The sequence below is a fragment of the Phaseolus vulgaris genome, chromosome 9 (genome assembly GCF_051622355.1).
Source record: "Phaseolus vulgaris cultivar YP4 chromosome 9, ASM5162235v1, whole genome shotgun sequence".
NCBI classification, from domain to species: Eukaryota; Viridiplantae; Streptophyta; class Magnoliopsida; order Fabales; family Fabaceae; genus Phaseolus; species Phaseolus vulgaris.
In genome coordinates, this window is record NC_143506.1 from 35194925 (window position 1) to 35213650 (window position 18726).

At 27.5% G+C, this 18726-nt stretch overlaps 1 protein-coding gene and 1 long non-coding RNA gene across 2 annotated transcripts; one reads left to right on the forward strand and one right to left on the reverse strand.

Moving 5' to 3' along the window:
- The first annotated feature begins 6639 nt into the window (after positions 1–6639).
- Positions 6640–7983, forward strand: LOC150025285 (uncharacterized). The gene is made up of 3 exons (XR_016515360.1): positions 6640–6785; positions 6937–7011; positions 7789–7983. It is a non-coding gene; the product is annotated as an uncharacterized LOC150025285 (long non-coding RNA).
- Positions 7984–14196: 6213 nt separating this feature from the next.
- LOC137823172 (putative sugar phosphate/phosphate translocator At1g48230) lies at positions 14197–18699 on the reverse strand. Its single transcript, XM_068628323.1, has 9 exons — positions 18111–18699; positions 17920–18027; positions 17025–17056; positions 16887–16937; positions 16047–16108; positions 15702–15963; positions 15063–15328; positions 14896–14990; positions 14197–14663 (listed from the first exon to the last, which is right to left on the reverse strand). Exons 1-9 carry the CDS (start codon positions 18192–18194, stop codon positions 14475–14477), a joined length of 1149 nt encoding a protein of 382 aa, XP_068484424.1. The 5' UTR covers positions 18195–18699; the 3' UTR covers positions 14197–14474.
- Between the last annotated feature and the right edge of the window lie 27 nt (positions 18700–18726).

Genomic DNA, 18726 nt, shown 5'->3' on the forward strand with positions numbered 1-18726 from the left:
ATTTTATTTGTATTTATTATTCTTCTCATAATCGATTTTGGCACGCTTTCGCACGTACAATTATTACTCTATCTATCAATATTCTATAAATTGATTAATAAATTAATACTATGTTAATTTTTTATAGCACTTTTTAAATAATCACACATACTAAATTAAAAAAAGTTATTTTATTAAATTTCTAAAATAATATTATCAATATACTGACTTTTATTTGGATGTAAAAAAAAAATACAATTTTTGTATAATTATAAAAATATTTTTCTTTATTTTACATCTTTTATTTACAATATTTTTATCAGTTATAACATTTATTTTCTTTGTTTTTCCTTTACCAAATCATCTTAAAGTTATCTCATTTTTCATTATTTTTACTTTTCTTTTATCTCTTTAACTTTGTTTTACAAATCAATTATACATCTTACATCACATTTTAGATAAATTAGTGAAACATTACAACAAAGTGTGTGTGAAATAATTCCATCCAAGATATATGTATAAAAGAATAATAATATTTAAACACTCAATATCATTCTAAAAATTCCATTAATTTCTATTATTCCTCCTATTTCATTGTTTCTATGTTAAATCATACATATCATTTTTTTCTCTCTTTTTTTAACATTTGGATTTCTAAGAGTATTTTAAACTATACTTACAAAAATATTATGTTAATATAGTTTCTCACATATAAAATTAATTGAAGAAGGTTGTATAATTAATTTTCTTCAATTTATGAACAACTTTTTGAATTTAAACTATTAGTAGATATAAAATCCATATTAAAACAATGTTTTTATTTATAAGCCACTCTTGATACAATTGTTCTACTAAGCATATAGTAAAAGTGATTATAACCATACCAATTTTCTTAGGCCATGGCACCCTCAATCATCATATTATTCAACTATGTCCTATCATTGATGATCTTTTATGGGTGTTGATGAGGACCTATATAGGCCTTCTCCAACCATTCAATTTCACCTTCATTCTCTCACTTCCCTTAGTCATAAAAGAAAATCTCTACTACATGCCAAAACCCTCTTTGTTCAAGACACCTCTTACCTACATACCCACCAACAATGAAGAACATAAGAATCATATTTGATAAAAATTACTATAAATTTTCACTTTAAACACATGGATATGGTTATATCCACCCACCAATTCAAAATTAACACACTTCTAAAAATTTAATGAAATAAGAGTTTTTTTTTCATTTATACAATGAATTTTTTTTTCAAAACCTCATTCTATTGAATCCTATTGCATACATATAACAACATGGTAGGTGGTCATTTTGAAAGATTGTAAAACAAACTTTCAAAATATTTTAAATGTGAGTTTAAACCTAAATAAAAAAAATCAAATATATGTATGTGATTTAATAACAACTTGATAATAAGAGTATAATAAAGTTGTTGAGTTTTTTCTATTAAAATAGGTAAAGGAGATTCCACATCAATAATTATCGACATTTTATATAAGAAAAATAAAACATCATTTTTAACTTTAAATCTTAAATATTACTTTTCAGAAACATTTTTATTGAGACAAAATTATACTTTGAAACTTTTAATTTAAGAAAAGTCGGGAAGGTCTCGATTCTTTATTTATCTCCTTATGTTATTGTTTATTCTAATTGGTATATCGTAATATCTTCAATCTTCAGTATATGAGTGAGAGTACTTACAAAAGATATTTACTGCATAAGTTAGAACTCGATATAAGTTAAATGAGATTAATAAATATTGTTTAATGTGCATCTTTGTCTTAGTTGATATGCACATTTATAAGATCGTGATAACCTCTGATACTAAGTCAAGATTAACATAAATTATCAAATTAATCTCAAATTTTAGATAACATTTTATACCGTGATTACATTAATCATAAGAAATCTTTTATGGATTTATGAAAACTATGTAAAACACATTATTCGAATTATCCGAAGATATTTGATTAATAATCTTGACCTAAACTTCTTCACAGTTCACTGTGATACACATAATCTTAACAAAATCTAAGTAGTTGTTAAAGTAGTATCTAATATCTTGGATTAGATTTAAGTGAAGTTTATATAACTAATGAAGTACATATTTTCCAGGGAGTGGTGATAAAATTGATGTGTTTGATTCTTAGAGTTTTTGAAGAGAAGGAGTGTGAGGAGTAATGATTGGGATGAAAGAGCTAAGGGTATGTGGTCCCGTGTTGGTTCTTTAAGGAAAGTTATTCTGGTCCAAGATAAGTACGTCATCCAAAAGTAATTAAATCAAATGCTTTTACTTCTCACTGCCACATATCACTATCCAAACATGACTCACCTAGACGTGTAACTCTCCACTCTCAATTCTTTCAACTTCCTCACATTGCTTCACGTCTCACCTACACTTCTTCACATTTTCTTATTTATTGCATACCTTCTCCATTTTCTCACTCTCATCATCTTCTTCTCTTATATTATTTTTAAAATCTCATTACATTTTTTATTATATAATAAGTCTCATCAAATCTATTTTTTATTTATTATTGATGAAAGAGATTCATATATGTTTAAATTTTTATAACAAATCCTAGATATGATGACTTTCACATTGGATAAGTCCTAATATATATAAAACTGTAAAAATTTGTTAAAATAAAAAATATTTTCAAGGATGTAAAATTAAAAAACATAATCATCGATTTTACATGTGACTTAAAATTTTAATGAATTTGGATAAAAGTTGCCGTAAAATAAAAGAAAAATAAATTAATATTTAACAATTAACTATTAAAATCTTAGTTACTTACCATTTTATATTTTAAATTAATTTTTATCACTTTTTTAAAGATTAATTTAAAGTCTAAAATATTAGTAATTAAAATCTCTTTAGAAATTATTTTACAAATTTTTATTAATAATAGAAACCATTTTATATATAAATATTTTTTTAGTTTTTAGAATAGTATTTAATTTATTTTTTTAAAAAATTTAATTATTATTTAATGTTTTTTTTATATATATTTTTAGTACGTGTTAATTATTTGTTTTTAGAAAATATCTTATTGTTATATTTTAGAACTAAAAAAGCAAATAAATCGTTTTATTAACTAAACTATCTTTGGGGAAATTAGAAATCAATTGAAGAATATTTTGCTTCAAATTCTTCGAAAACAGAAGATGATAAATGTTGTATTTAACAAAGAGTTATGTTGTGTAATCTAAAAAATTTAGATAGTAGGTAATTCTTTTATTCTTAGTCCTTGAAAGTAAAAACTTCACAATAAAAAAAATGCTAATAAATAATAGTTAATTCTCACATCATTATAAAAGAAACGTTAATAAAATCATCTATGACACACTACTGTTATTTATAAATCTCAAAATAATAATAATGTAAAAAAAAAATGTAGTATAAGAATAAAAAAATGATACTTTAATATTTTAGGTAGAAAAACTAATAATTATTTATATAATAAAAACGAATAAAAGAATGACACATTTTGTTAATAAAAAAGAATAATATCTTAAATAATATTATTTATATAAATCTTTAAATAGAAAATAGTTATTTGAGATTAATACATATTTAACTGCATCCTAAAAAATAAATTAAAATTTGTGGAGACCAGAACCCTCGAGAAACTCAAATAGTTCCATATCTGTTAAAGAACATTAAATAATTTTATTGATATATGTCAATAACATTATTTTTGTCTCTCGAAAATAAATCAAGTTTTCAGTCTTAGACATATGTTATTTTTTAATAATTTTAAAATTTATTTATAGTCTCTAATTTTTTTTAAACTTTTTTCATCCTTAAAAAATTTGAACCTTTTTTCTAGATATGTGTTTTGTGAAACTCATAACTCAACACATGCTTTACAAAAGGGAAAGTTCATTCGAAAGAGAAAATATGTTACTAAAATTTATTTAACAAACCTCATGATATTTTTTTCACAAACCAAACAAGTTATTTAGCACTCAAATATTTAAGGAGCATTCATGTTTTCTTAAACACAAAACTCTCTCTCTCACTATATCCAATAATCCAACCTTCTTCCCCCACAAATGTTCCTTTTTAGTGAAGTACAAAATGAATTTGGACACCATTTTCTGAACACAGATTAGAAAACATAAACCCTAAATGAATGAAGTACCTCCAATGATACTTGTGGGACATAACTTACGAAAAGTTGAAAATTTTGACCATATAAGAAAAAGGGTACAAACAAATGAACAATATTATTCAAAATTCTCAATGATAAACGACCATCAATAACAACATAGAAGAAACCAATTGACATACAAAAACAAATTTCCATAAAAGAAAAAAAAAATTTAGTTTCATATATATATATATATATATATATATAATTTAACCAAAAAATGTTAGATTCACATAGATTTCACATCGACTAGAGATTATAATATTTAACCTCACTTTATAAGCTAGATATATAAGCTTGAGTTAGGTTTAAAGTTCACTTCTTAATATGTTATCAGTATCATCTAAAGTCTATCTTAGTAAGAGTTTGTTGGACTTATCAAGTCACCCATTAACGAGTCATTATTGAACCACCCGTAATATATAGTCTCACTCACTAGTTTTATAAGATTGAATTAGGCTTAACATTCACTTCTTAATATTGTTAATGTTCTTAAACGGGTTGGGAAGGACGATCTCCTCAAACAATTGTTGGTGGTTCCAATTTTTGGTTGTGGTCCTTGATCTTTGGTTGTAGTCTTGAACTGCGATCATCGGTCTTGATCAGAGGTGGAGGTGGGATGCCTACACTTCGATTTTCAAGTCAATGTTTCGGTATAATATAATTAGGATATTGATTGTTATTATAAATATGTACATTTCTCTCATTCTTGGATGTGTATTTATAAGGATATCAGTAACTTGACACGACTTAGACTGCTCATTCGTATTCAACCTTCAGACTTTGTGTGTAAGACCTTTTCCGCCACTTAACTTGTAACAATATTCTTACAGTAAACTCAAAATCACTTTAGCAACTTTTTTATTACCCCATATCCTCTCCAACTTTTCACATTCTCATTTTGGCATGTAAAATAACATGTCAACATACACTATTTTTAATAAAGTCTCTTCAATTGTTGAACCAACTTTTCAGTTTTTCAAAAAATATTCTTAATTTTTTTAGTCATCTGACTTAAGGTCCACAAAATACTAACTAGGAGTGATAAATCTTCCACCATGGGACTTGAGTAGTATTTTAGACTTCTATTATAACAAACATGTTAACAAAAGGATAAACTTGCCAACAGAAAAGTAATTTAGGGACTAACATACAAAAATAAATTATTCAGGAACCAAATAATTAACACCTACAACTTTTAAGAACCATTAGTTAATTCACTCTAAAATTCAAAACATAAGAAGACTCGTGTTTTATTTTTTTATTTTTTAACTCACTAGGTTGATGAAATATTTTGGTATTTGATATAATGAAATGATACTTTTGTACAACAATTGACTTATCAACAATTTAATATAAATATGACAACGTTTTTTATATTTCATACTTCAAATAATATTTTATACTATGAATCTTATGTTAATTTTACTTTCACAAGTTATTCTGATGATAAGCCAACAACTTTCATGCTAACACTTATTTGACAATTTTTTAAATCAAAATTGAAGAAATGTTCAATGATGTTTCAATGAGTTATTGGATTACAATAATTATTTACTCAAGTTCTATAATTTAAATAATTATACAATTTTAATTATTAGATTAAAAATAATATTAATTGTCTGATTTTTAAATAGAAACAAAATCTTTGAATATTAAATAAAAATATTTTTTTAAATAAAAACTTTCATGTTAGGCATCCTTATGCAACTTAAGATCTTAACTAGACTGACACCTCAAGTAACAACAATCATTTGTCTAAACCAAAACTCATATGTTAACAAAAACGATACATAAGTAGAATATACATATTCATAAAAAATTCTAAAAACAGACAAGATATTAAATGAGTATATTATTTGAAGATAAAAACTTTTGAATACTGTATTATTCCTAATTTGTAAAATGTTTCAAAATGATGAACAAATATACTTTCTTTAAACTTGATTGAAATTGAAACATCACAATCTTAACTTATAAGATAATTTTATTTATTCAATAGTAAAAATGGTTATACTTAGTTAAATATTTAAAACATCACAAACTAAACTTATAAAATAAAAAAAAGAATATTTTATTTATTATACCAAAGTTATTTTAAAATTAAATCATTTAAAATAATTTTTATATATAATCCATAAAACTTATCACAATCCATGAAGTGTTTTCAAAAAAGTTCAAATTAGTTTTTTAACTTTTTTTTTTCATTTTTTCTGATTGATGGATGGTGTGGAAACAAGATAAAATTATCTCTTCTTTATTTATTATGTGAGTATGAATGATTAGATAAAATAATTGGAGGATGGAAAAAAAAAATAGTTATTTATATTATCTTAATGTTTTTGTTTAAAATGTTGGAAGTTGTGGGGTCAAGTATTAAAAATGCAAAGAAAAATTCTTTGGGACTGGAGTAAGAAGGAAAATAAAATTATTTGGATATCATGGTGTAATGACGCTTTTTTTTAGAAAAAGCTCCAGACCCCTCCCCCATGCCATTTTCTCTTCTCTCTCCAATTCTCTTCTCTCTCTCTCTTAATTTCTCTCTCAATCTTCATCTATTTTAGAATCTGATCATACCACGCTGTAGCAGAGGAGTTAAGGAACATTTCTACCCGATCAGATTTTCAAACAGAGTAAGTTCATTTTTACTCTAAATATCCTTTGTTCTCTGTTTTTCCTTAGGATTTAGTCATCAATCTTGGTGGGGTCAGTTGAGAAGTTTAATCCTCTCAACTTATTATATTATATACTGAAATTTTGTTCTGTTTGGATAATTTGCATTAGGCCCGTAAATCTTGAAGCTTATCCAAACGGCGAGGAATAAAATTCTAAAAGTTGCTTGGAAAGCAAGCAATTGAGGTAAGGGAAGCTAAATTTAATTTTTTATAGCACCCTTGGATAGAAGATCTGAATGAGGAAGGGACGTGGTCCCAATATTCAATTTTTCTTGCAGAGATGTTGTGTGTTATATATATTAGGTTGTTTGTTTATATATTATTTAAATTTGTAAAAATATTATATTTTAATGGTTTAATATTTAAGTGTTGTTTTTTTAATTTTAATTACGTTTTTTAATGTTGTGGATCGTGTTTGGAATGATATTGTATGACGGGATGGTATGGAATTGAATTCATACATTTGGGATAATGTATGGACTGATGTTTGCTGTGTATTAAGTATTGATGCCTATGTGGTAACAGAGATCTCCGAGCTTCACTGATGATCTAAGTCACATAGACTAAGATATCAGGTGGTGAGAAGCTGATGGGGGAGTTCATGCACACCGTGACATATGAGATACACAGCTTGGGTTGTATTGAACTTACCCTGATCCTTTCTGTTGGATTCGTTGGTAATCTTTGGATCAGGTGTTAGTCTCTGGTAGGACTTACTTAATACGGGTCTTCCGGAAGACGTTGTTTGTTGAATATTCTGGATGTGTAGATCCATGTGAGATCTATGTGATTGTTTATTGTTGAGATTTGAAGAAAGTTGAATAATTTGAGAAATTGATCATGTAATATGGTTTTCTCTTTTGATTTAATTGTGTATATTATAAAATTCTATTTTCACTAGCTTACCCTTGCTTTTCTTGTTGTGTTTGAACTGCAATGACTGTACTATGTACACGAGTAGATGACCATACAGGTGCAGGAGAGCCTTAGAGGGTTCAGAGTCTTATTTTGAGTTGTGGATATGTAAATTGTATTTCTATAAATCCTAATCATATATTAAGACTGTTTTTGAAAAACTCCAAGTTTGTATAGAAACTGGTAGAACTTTTATTGTAATAGTTATATGTAAATTATGGGGTGTTACACATGGACACAATTTGCCCCCAATTTGCAAGACTAAGGAGAATGACAATTTAGAGATTGAGGACTTGAAGTTGTTCAATGTTGGGTTAATTGGAAAGTGGATTTGAAGATTGGATGAGAAAAATGTTGGACTATGGAAGTAAATACTGGTATCCGAATTTGGGAGCTGGAGAGAATAATAACATAGAGGGACCTTAAAAAAATAAACTTAAAGTAAGAATTGAATAACTGAAAGATAATATATTTTGGGAAATAGGAAATGAAAAAAAGATTAAGTTTTGGCAGGATAAATAGGTGGCAATACTGAACCATGTTGGAAGATGTGAAAATAACTGTTGGATCTGGTCTATTCATTGGAGAATGGAATTGATGGTTTAAGAATCTGATCATTGCATATAATATTTTGTATAGTGAAATAGTAGGTAAATATAACTTTGTATTTAAAAAGTTATGGAAGTTTAATGCAATGCCATCTCCACAATGCTTACTTTGGAGAGTGTTTAGAAGCAGAGTGTCAACTATGAAAAATTTAGGTAGAAGAGGTATATGTCTTCCCAGTGTACTTTGTGTCCTCTGTAAGCAACATCAACATATTGGATAATCTTTTCATAAATTATTCGATTTCTTTTGTTGTATGAAATGATTGTCTTGGATGGACGATAACAATGCATTGTGAGCCAAAGAGCTACTTTTGTCAATTCTTTCTTGTAGATTGAAGACGGATGAAAACAAGACACGAACATGTATGTAGGTGACCATAGTTGCAGAATTTTGAAAACAAAGAAATAATATTGTATTAAAAAATGCAAGATCGAACTCCTTAGAAATTTTTTCTCTAACTCAATTAAGAATTTGATCTTGATTAACTAGCAAGGTAAAAGTCGTTGTGTTTTTATATTCTTATTGGTATAGATATGCATATTATTACTCAAGCATCCTTGTTATTTTTGTGCATGAATGAATGGTAATGGTGATTCTAAGTGGACTAATTCTATTTGGGTAAGGGTAAGGTTTGTAAAAGGTCATCATGTTGACCTTTGGGATGTTTATATATATATATGAACATTCAAATATTTTAAATTATTCAATTTATTTATAAAAAAAATATAAAAAAGAGATATTTATTTTCAAAACTTCAAAATAAATTCAAGCCTAGCCATTTTTCTATTAAATTTATAATCATAAATTAATAATATACTGAAATAAACTACCAGTTGCATTCTTCAACATCTTGTAATTAAATAGTTCTTTTTTAGCTAAGTGTTTAATTGAAAACTTTATTTACATATATGATAGATATACAAAGTCTTATATTTAGAATTTTATGGATAAAAATGACATAGTGGGAAAGAGAGATTCCAAAAAGTAACTTTTTTACTTAAAAAAAATTAGTTATCCAAAAAGGGAGTTAAAAATAACATGATTAAAAAAATAGTTTTTTTTTTCATATGACTAGACACATTATTTCTTCTATATTATATCTCATAATGGGTAATTAATCAAACAAGAAGACATTGGTGTTGGTGATCCCATATTCTCAATTCTCAAATAAAAAGTCAACAATTGTCCAACCTTGTCTTTCGACAACTATCATAGATTTTTACAAAAAAGTAAATGTTGGATTTCATCACAAAGTTAGGTTAAAATAACGATGGTACTATAATATTTTAACTTATTTAATGTTAAAGTTTTTTTTTTCAAATGAGTTTCACTCCAAAGAATCATCATTGTACTTTTACAAGACATGTGCATAGTTGATACATCTCCCAATCATTTTTAACCAAAGGAAAAACTAAAAGAAAAAGTAATCTTCAAGGGCTTGTCCTTCATATTTACCCTCTCTTGAAGGGTCCTCAAAAGTCTTAAGTTTTCATTGCACAACAATCTATTGGGACCCATCATAGTTTTGTTTATAATACTTGTTATTTAATGAATTTTTGTCTTGATTAAGAAGTGTTTTTTTTGCATGATTGGATTGTGTGGTGTAGCAAAATAGATTTGAGATGAATTAAAAAGTGGGTATCATAGAGTGATTCAAAAGATTTGTTCTTAGGACATGGACAAGAAGAATCTTGTGGTGTGGGAGAAGAGGCCCTAGCTAGGGAAGGTTTCCTACAAAAAGACCCTTATCTCAGTTCCATTCCAACAGATTCTTCAATAATGAGAAACATATTAGGGTGGAATTTGTGGAAGATGGCACATCAAAATCTGAATGTGGCTGCACCATTTCAGACATTTTCCCAATTGATTATTGGCAAGTACACACACAACATTAACATTATGGTTTAGTGTCACTTTTAAGGAATTGGGCATTGCTTCTGCTAGTTGTTGAAACTGCTTTGTCTTCTGAGGTTGTGCTTGCTTAGGGGAGTTAATGGCGTAGCATTTAGGTCATTCTGTTCTTCATTTTTATGTCTACTTATAATAATCATACAAATGTGTTTGCTTCCATGTTCATTATTCTTTCATTGAAAATGTATATTCAACATCTTACATCATTTAGAATAAAATAAAATTAGTACTTCATTTTGTATATAAATTTTATTTACAAATTAATTTTATAATATTGAATTATTTTAAAATTTATTTTTTAAATCGATTATGTACGGGTAAATTAATTTAAAATTATTTTTAATTGATTTTATAAAATCGAGTTAGTTTAAAAAAAATTAGGAATGAACAAGTTTAGTTTTTTCTTTTATTTAAGTTTATTTTTTCTATTTTCACAAAGATGCAAATAAATATTTTATCTTTGTCCTAAGGTTATGAAAGTATGTTTTTGGAATTTTTTTTTAAACAATTATGTCAACCTGTCTTAGATTGTTTATATTTCAAGAAGAAGTGAAAGTTAGTGTGTACATTAACTAGTTATTTTCATTTCATTCTTTCATTTTTTTTTTCAATTTTTAAATTAAATCAATATTAACTTTTTTCAAGAATTATTAAATATTTATGTTTGTGATAATATAATTTCTGACTATAATATCTTAAATATGCAATTTACTCCTATGAAAATATGACATTAATTATATAAATTGATGACACTTTTTGTTAATTATTATTTATTTTTTAAGATTAACATGAGACTGAAGATGCAATAAACTTTAGTTTATTTAACATTTATTATATGAATTTAATCTAGTACCATAATTTTTAAAATTTTATTAAAGAGTTAAATATTTTTCTATTCCTTTAACTTAAGCACAATTTTTTTTTTCAATTAAGAAAATTTTAATCATTTAATTTTACATATTGTACATTAAAAACTGATAATTGATCCGACATACATTTGTTATAAATATGGTCTAATTCTAAATACCAAAAATAACATTATGAAAAATAAAAAAATTATAAATAATTTTTTAATTAAATAATAAAAAGCATAGTATTCTCATTACTAATAATTAAAACAGCATATTTAAAATTATTTGTAATTATGAAAATATAGATTATATTTTACCCCATTTTTTTTTTAACCATTAAGGTAGGAAGTATACGTTATGTTATGATGTTGAGTTTACCTAAATTTAATAAATAAGAATTAGTTAATGCATCATATTGGAGTTTTCAACGTCAATATAACTAAAGGATGCATTTGATTTTTGCATTTCAGAAAATATAAAAATAAGGATATTTTCTTTTATGATTGTTAGAATATTATAAAAATAAATTTCTGGATAGGTTTTATTTTAATTAATTTAAAAATTTAAATATATTCTCAGGAATATAAAAATTAATCAAATATATTTTACAATATATCCAAAAAATAATTTTCCTATCATAATTTTCCATATCTTAAAACGAATGCCCGCATATTAAAAACAAAGGACACTTATGGAATGTTTATAATTTTCTTTTTAACTTTAAAATATTTGTTGTATTTTAAAATATAGTCATATTATTATTTTTATTTAATTTTAATATTTATAATTTTATATTTTTATTTCAGTATTTTTAGTTCCTGAAATGTGTAAAATATTTGTGTTTAGTTACTAATAAATATTTTTTAAAAGAGAATAATTCAAAATAAACAAAATTTTATAAGGAGTAAAAAAAGAGATATAGCATAAAGACTAAAACAAAATCATAAAAGTTAAATTCAAAAGAGAATTTCTGTGAAGACCAAACGTTAAGCTAAAGTATCTTGGAAAACAACAAATATAGCTGTATTTCAAGGGCACAAATATCTTTAAAGTTTTGTTTTTTTTAAGAAATATTAATTTTTTATTAATATTTTATATAAAAAAAGACTTCATCAGTATATATATATATATAACATTTTGATTATATATATTAAAATATTTTTAGAAATAAAATATGAAAATTGATACTTTAAAAATTAAAAATTATTTAATAGTTATAATCAATTTTCAAAATCTCATCATTTGGGGATTTTTGAAGTTTTGTATTGCCTTTATGTACAAAGAGGAATTCTTTTATAAATTTAAATATTTTTAATTAATTTTCAATCTCTCAATGTTGATCAACTCACTTTATAAGAGAGAAGAAATAAGTTAATCAATAAATTAAAAAATATTAGAGAAAATAAACAAACTGATCGGTAAATTAAAAATGAAAACACAAATAATAATTATATTATCTCATTAATAACAAAATCAAGCAATAAAATATTTAGATAAAAATAAAATATATTTTAACTACTCAATAAAATACATATTTTTAATAAATATTTAATTAAAAATATATAAATTTATAATATACTTAAAACTTAACTATTTTTTTTATTTAACAAATTAAATGGGATATATTTACTAATGACAAAGTTAATAAGTTATTTTATAAGTGTATAGAAATATATTTACTATAAGCATCCTTTTCTGATTTTATTCACGATAACTGATTTTTATTATGATAATTAGTTTTTTCAGTTATGTTAACTATTAGTTTATCATTATTATAAAAGAATATATGACACATGCACATGCATTATGTATAAGGCAATTACTTCCTGCACCCATTAGTCTTTGAGCAAGCTTTAAGAGCCCAATAGCCTCCAAATTGGGCCATATTACAGGGCCCTTATTTAAGGCTCTTGCTATTTACACATCCCTTCTTTACTACACCTCCCTTTTGTTTCTTTCATTTAAAATGACATTTATAACCATTCTCCTATTCTATTAAAAAGCACTTATCTTTTTATACACTACACAAAGGGAAAACATATCTTAATATAGAATTTAGGGTGAAAACTTGAATAAACTTAAATAAAAATTACAAGAGAAAGTTCTAAAAATTGTACACTTAACTTAAAGGAACTCATAATGCTACTTACATGAACAAGATAACATAGAGTTTTGCATACTTCATCACTTAATTACATAATTAAACGTACTTTACTTGAAATAATCGTGTGAGTGAAGATAAAATAAACTTGTATCTGTTTGTAGACATTGCCAACAATCCTGAAACCAATCAAACATTACGAAATCGTATTAAATATCACTTACAAAATATACACAATAAAAAGTAACATATCATAAGTAACAATATATAATTAAATTTCATTATAAAACTTTTACAATACATTTTTATTAAATTCAATATAAAATTACCTTCCAACCAACATAATTAAAGCCTCATTTAAAAAGAAAATATGATGATAGAAATTTCACAAAAAAGGGCACACATAAAATCATTGGACATTATGAAAAGTATTTATAGTATTTTTACTTCATTTGTATATAATAGTTTAACAAAATAGATACCTAATAAAATCAAGATGACAGACAAAGTGAAAAAATAGAAAAAAAAATGTAAAACAATATTTTAAAAAATGAAATAAGAATAAGTTAGCTTTGTCATTAACGTTCTCACTACAAGTCTTTGTGATTAAACACATTATTTCAACTATCTCATTTTATTTAGTTATTCATACACAATATAATAAAGAAATTTCGTACACATGCTCATAAGTGTACCAAAAGCTGTGATTTGACAAATCATAGTTCGAAGCTCAATTTCCCTTCTCTCTTCAATTTTTCTTGAAATTATGCCCAAAATTTTTGAAGTAAAACGAAGGGTTACAAAAGATATATAAAGGCACCATGAATATCATTTTCAAACACCACATGAGTCAGATATAATAAATATAATTTTGTAAATAAAAGTAATCCAAACAATGCCTGATTTGAAAACTTTAACATGAAAAGTTATCAAACAAAATGTACACATCTCATGCAATCATGAAGCATGAAAATTAAAAGTGTTTAGATTTAAAAATTTGCATTCAGTAATTTAAGAAATAATTTCCAACCAGAGAGCTGATCATACAAATTGTTCCCTTATCTATTGTCAAAAACCATGATTCAGAATGGTAAATCAGAGATTATGCATTCTACACAGGCAAGTAATTACAAATAACAAGCATATGATTTAATTATGAAACCTATTGCCTAAAAAGAATGAGGAACAGAGGTGCATTCCCCTTCCTAGTTCATGTCTCCAAAAGGGTACTCTAAATAAATAATCTTTGTATTTGGGTTTTCACTTTCCTGTTGCATATTGGTTGGTTAACTGCGTACGTCCAATATGAGATAACCTTGATGAAACAAGTGGTGTTTCTTCATCATGTTTCATATCAGAGGCAGTTCCATTACCTCCACTGCTTCCTTCATTGTCATCAATGTTATCTGGCACATAAATATCAGATGACTTCTTCTCGAATTTCCAGTCCTGCATGCATGTCACACAGAATTTACTTAAGATCTTAATCAACATTATACAAGTCTTAGCTTAGCATTGCCTTAGTAGGATTATGCATTTAACTTGTACTAGTAAAATGTTGAAAGATGGAAGAATTTGAGACCTTTGTATTAAACAAGTGTTAGTTTAGCACTGCCTTAGTAGGATTATACATTTAACTTATACTAGTAAAATGTTGAAAGAAGATAGAAGGATTTGAGACCTTTGTGATCCGATCTGGAAGACTTTCAACAGGATTTTGAGAGGCCCGGACATCCCTAACCTTTATGTAATTGTACATCACAACTCCACATAGTGCTGCAGGAAAAAATATGAAAGGGTAAGATGGAGGGGGTAATTGAAGAATGTGATGAGTCAAACAAAACTTACCAATTGCATAACCAATTATATTCAACCCAGTTATTGTAGATTCTGGGAATATGACAGTGGAAAGAGCTATCAATATCCAGTCTTTAAGCACACCAGCAACCCGGATGGTTACAGCACCAGTTCTACCAATGACTAAGAAAATTGAGAAGTTCAAGGCTAGTGCACACACAGCATTGGAAAAGAAGATCCAGAAATTAAACTGAATCTGTGAAACTTCCATTACTGGCTTCTCCAATAGGTACCAAGGCACAAAGAGAAACACAAAACTGCATATAGCAGTACAAGAAGTTAGCAACACACATGGCATGCAGGGTTTGTTGATAAGCATACATTGAAACCCCGAATAAAATTGCTTATTTGTTTGAGCTAAAAAGTTTGGCAATAAACTAGATTTATGTCATGAAATTCATAATTAGAAAAACTCAGAACATTACCTATACATGTGCATATGTGAAGTCTATATTGCCAAAAAATTGTGCAATTTAAATATTTGAATACTAAATCCAGATGATCATGAATCAATTAGATGGTTACTATTCATTAATACCAGATAAATTGCCATATTTTCTGTTTGGTTTCAGTAGTACAACAGTTGTATTGAGTTCACTGAGGTGCCTTACAGAATATGAATATAAATACCTGCAGGGAGCTATGTAATATAAGCTTGTAATAGGATTTAAAGTCAGCCCCTTTTTCTGCAGAAGGACTTGTGTTAAGACCAGTCTTAAAGCTTCTGCAAAGATGCCTGTGACCTGGTAAACTGTACCAACTGTATTAAAATGAATTTCCCCATACGAGGAAACGACAACTCCAACACTGACCAGCAACATGTTCAAGAACACATCACACCTTGCTTTGTCAATGCCACACAAAACAGCCATAAGGAAAGTTGCCACCGGCACTGAAATATCAAGATTTTGAATTAAGGAAATTGAACTAAGATGGAAAGAGAAACATGTGAAATATAAAAAAAGAAAAACTTACTCAGAGCTTTTAGCATCTGGATGAAAGCCACGGAGATGTGCAAGTAGGCAGTGTTACCAAACCTGTAGTACCCAAAGACATTACGTATTGCTCTATGAATCGTTATTTCTTCAAAACTATTAATATTAGCAGGCATATGTAAAATCAAAAGAGAATGGTGCTTGATAACAAAGTAATCTTTCACTTTTAGCACTATACAAAAGGAGCATCCATAATTTCATAGAAACATCATCCTTTGAAATTTGGATTATATATATATATATATATATATATATATATATAATAATATTCTATGTTCTCTAACTGGCCTAGTACAGAAAGCATAGTAATTTTAGGCACCGCATGATTAACCTGATTATACTATATTCTCTTAGGAGGGTTGATACTCAAACTAAAAGTACCAAACTAACAGATTTGGATATTGAATGCTGGAATAAGAACTCCAATATATAGAGCATTACTATGGGATATTGAGAAAACATTTTACAAAGATGACAGTATTAAAAGTAGAACTATCCCTAGATGGGGTTTCCATGGGCAAACTTCCAGCAATCAAGCTTGACTGCTTAAGCTGATTCAAATCATCAACGTTCATTTTAGCATAAACAAATTGAATGAACCACACTTGACTTAACAAATTTTAGATGTAATTAATTTAATACTGAGAGGTTTCAGATGTTACTGGATCTTACTTGAATATGCCTAACCAAGTTAACTTTTCACATCTCAGAACTGAATGCTAAGAGAGAGATCAATAATTAAACAAGGTCAAATTGAATTAAGAAATGTGTGAACAAGTTATGTACAGAAAATACAGTTAGCCCATGTTGCAGTGCTTACCAAAGACTAGATGCAAAGAAAGCACTTATTGGTACCACACAAGTTGCATAGCTGCCACAGAAGGAACTTTGTTTTAGAAAGAAGATTGACTAAGGACAAATAGAGCTTTAGAAGGATTTAAATCAATGGCACACTCACATTTCAAATGTCATTTTGACAGGAGACACAATCTGCAATAACAAAACAAAGGAGTATTGGTCAAGGTAGCAACCAAATAATAAGATGACGAAACAAAATCAAGCAAAGGGATGATAGATGGAAAACAGTTTCCAGCATAGAGGGTAGGTTTTACATACTGTATGTAGAGTTTAAAATCCTAGTGAAAGCAAAAACTGTGTGTATGTGCAGAGATAAGTAAAAAGAAATCAGAAAGGACATATGAACTACTCCAGAAATTCATAACATTCTCTTCTGTACCATACCATTCATTTGCTTGTCATAAGTTGCACATAACATCGTAGAAATCACATTTAAAGAAACAACCCATTACACATACCAACATGTACTTAATGTCGGATGTGTCACTTTTGACAGCAACAACAATGTTGACCAATAAATGAGCAAACTCAGCTTCAAGAACAAATTATGTAATCTTATTCAGGATCTTCCTCCTCATTAGACAAATATATTCAACTGAGTTAGATCTCACAAACTGATACTGACAAGCAGAATCTCAATTTCAAATGGGTTCCAACTTAGAATCTCTGGTTGCTAATGCAAGTGAGCCATCACTCCATTCTTCACCGAACTCTATCAACTCTAAGGAAGTACTTAGTTCATGTAATTAAATTAAACCAGTGTGAAGAGGATCACAGAAAGAGCCCAACATACACAATGCTAACCCACCAACACACCCATCGCTCTCATCTCGAACATGTGAGTAGTAGTACTAACAAAGGTTATGGCATGACATGCCACCTCGACAAAAATGACAAGGACGTGCAAGTTCACAAATCAGAAATATCAATCACAGAACAAATTAATCATTAATAACCAAAACAAACGAAGATTTCAGTAGAAAAAGTAGTGTTACCTTAAAGACCCGAACAAGGAAAAATGCGACTGCCCCAGAGAATGCCATGTGAATCATGGTGAGCGTTATGGGAAGGGGAAAGTTAAAGTATTTCGGCGACAAAACCCACTAACAAAACCAAAAAAAAAAACATAATTAATTAACTAACTAACCATCTTTCTTGTCTAAAACCATGGCCAAGTGAAAAGTACCTTGTTGTACAAAATGACGCCGGAGGAGAGCAAGATGTAGATGAACAAGTAGACATATGTGAGAAAAAGTGGCTTGTTAATCATTTTATCTGTTGGGTTTAGACAAAGGGGAAAAAGGGGTTCAACAGTAAGCAGTGTGCAATGACATGTTCGAAACGCGAGTTAGAGAGAAACCCAGATACCAATAATCAATAATAATGGTAAAAGGTTATGCTTTAATGGAGAATGAGAAGGATGTGGATCGGATCTGTTTCTGGGGTACCCTCAAAGGGAAGAGAGACTGGTGAGAGGGTACCCAGTGGAGAGAATATAGGTATATTTATATGGAATAAGAGGAGGAGAAGAAAATGCAAATTGCAAATTGAAAAATTGCAAACTGCGATGTTGAAAATGTGAGAGAAGAAAAGGGATTAAGGTGTGAATGGAATAGATGAATGAGGTAGGTAATTGGGAAGTGGCTGAAGAAAGTTACCAGTTTGGAAACAAGTGAGTCATTAATGAAACCTTCTCTCTCTCTTCCTTCCTTAGTATTATGCTTCTTTTCTCTGAAACAATTTACTTACTATTTTCTCAAAACAATAACTGTGTTGATGTCGATTCTTGACCCCACCCATTT

Excerpts from the sequence above, each read along its gene's own strand:
- LOC137823172 (XM_068628323.1), bottom strand. The coding sequence starts at position 18,194 with ATGATTAACAAGCCACTTTTTCTCACATATGTCTACTTGTTCATCTAC. Across the intron at positions 14,991-15,062 it reads TATAATTGGTTATGCAATTG|CACTATGTGGAGTTGTGATG; the intron begins GTAAGTTTTGTT and ends TTTTTCCTGCAG. Across the intron at positions 14,664-14,895 it reads TTCCAGATCGGATCACAAAG|GACTGGAAATTCGAGAAGAA; the intron begins GTCTCAAATCCT and ends ACATGCATGCAG.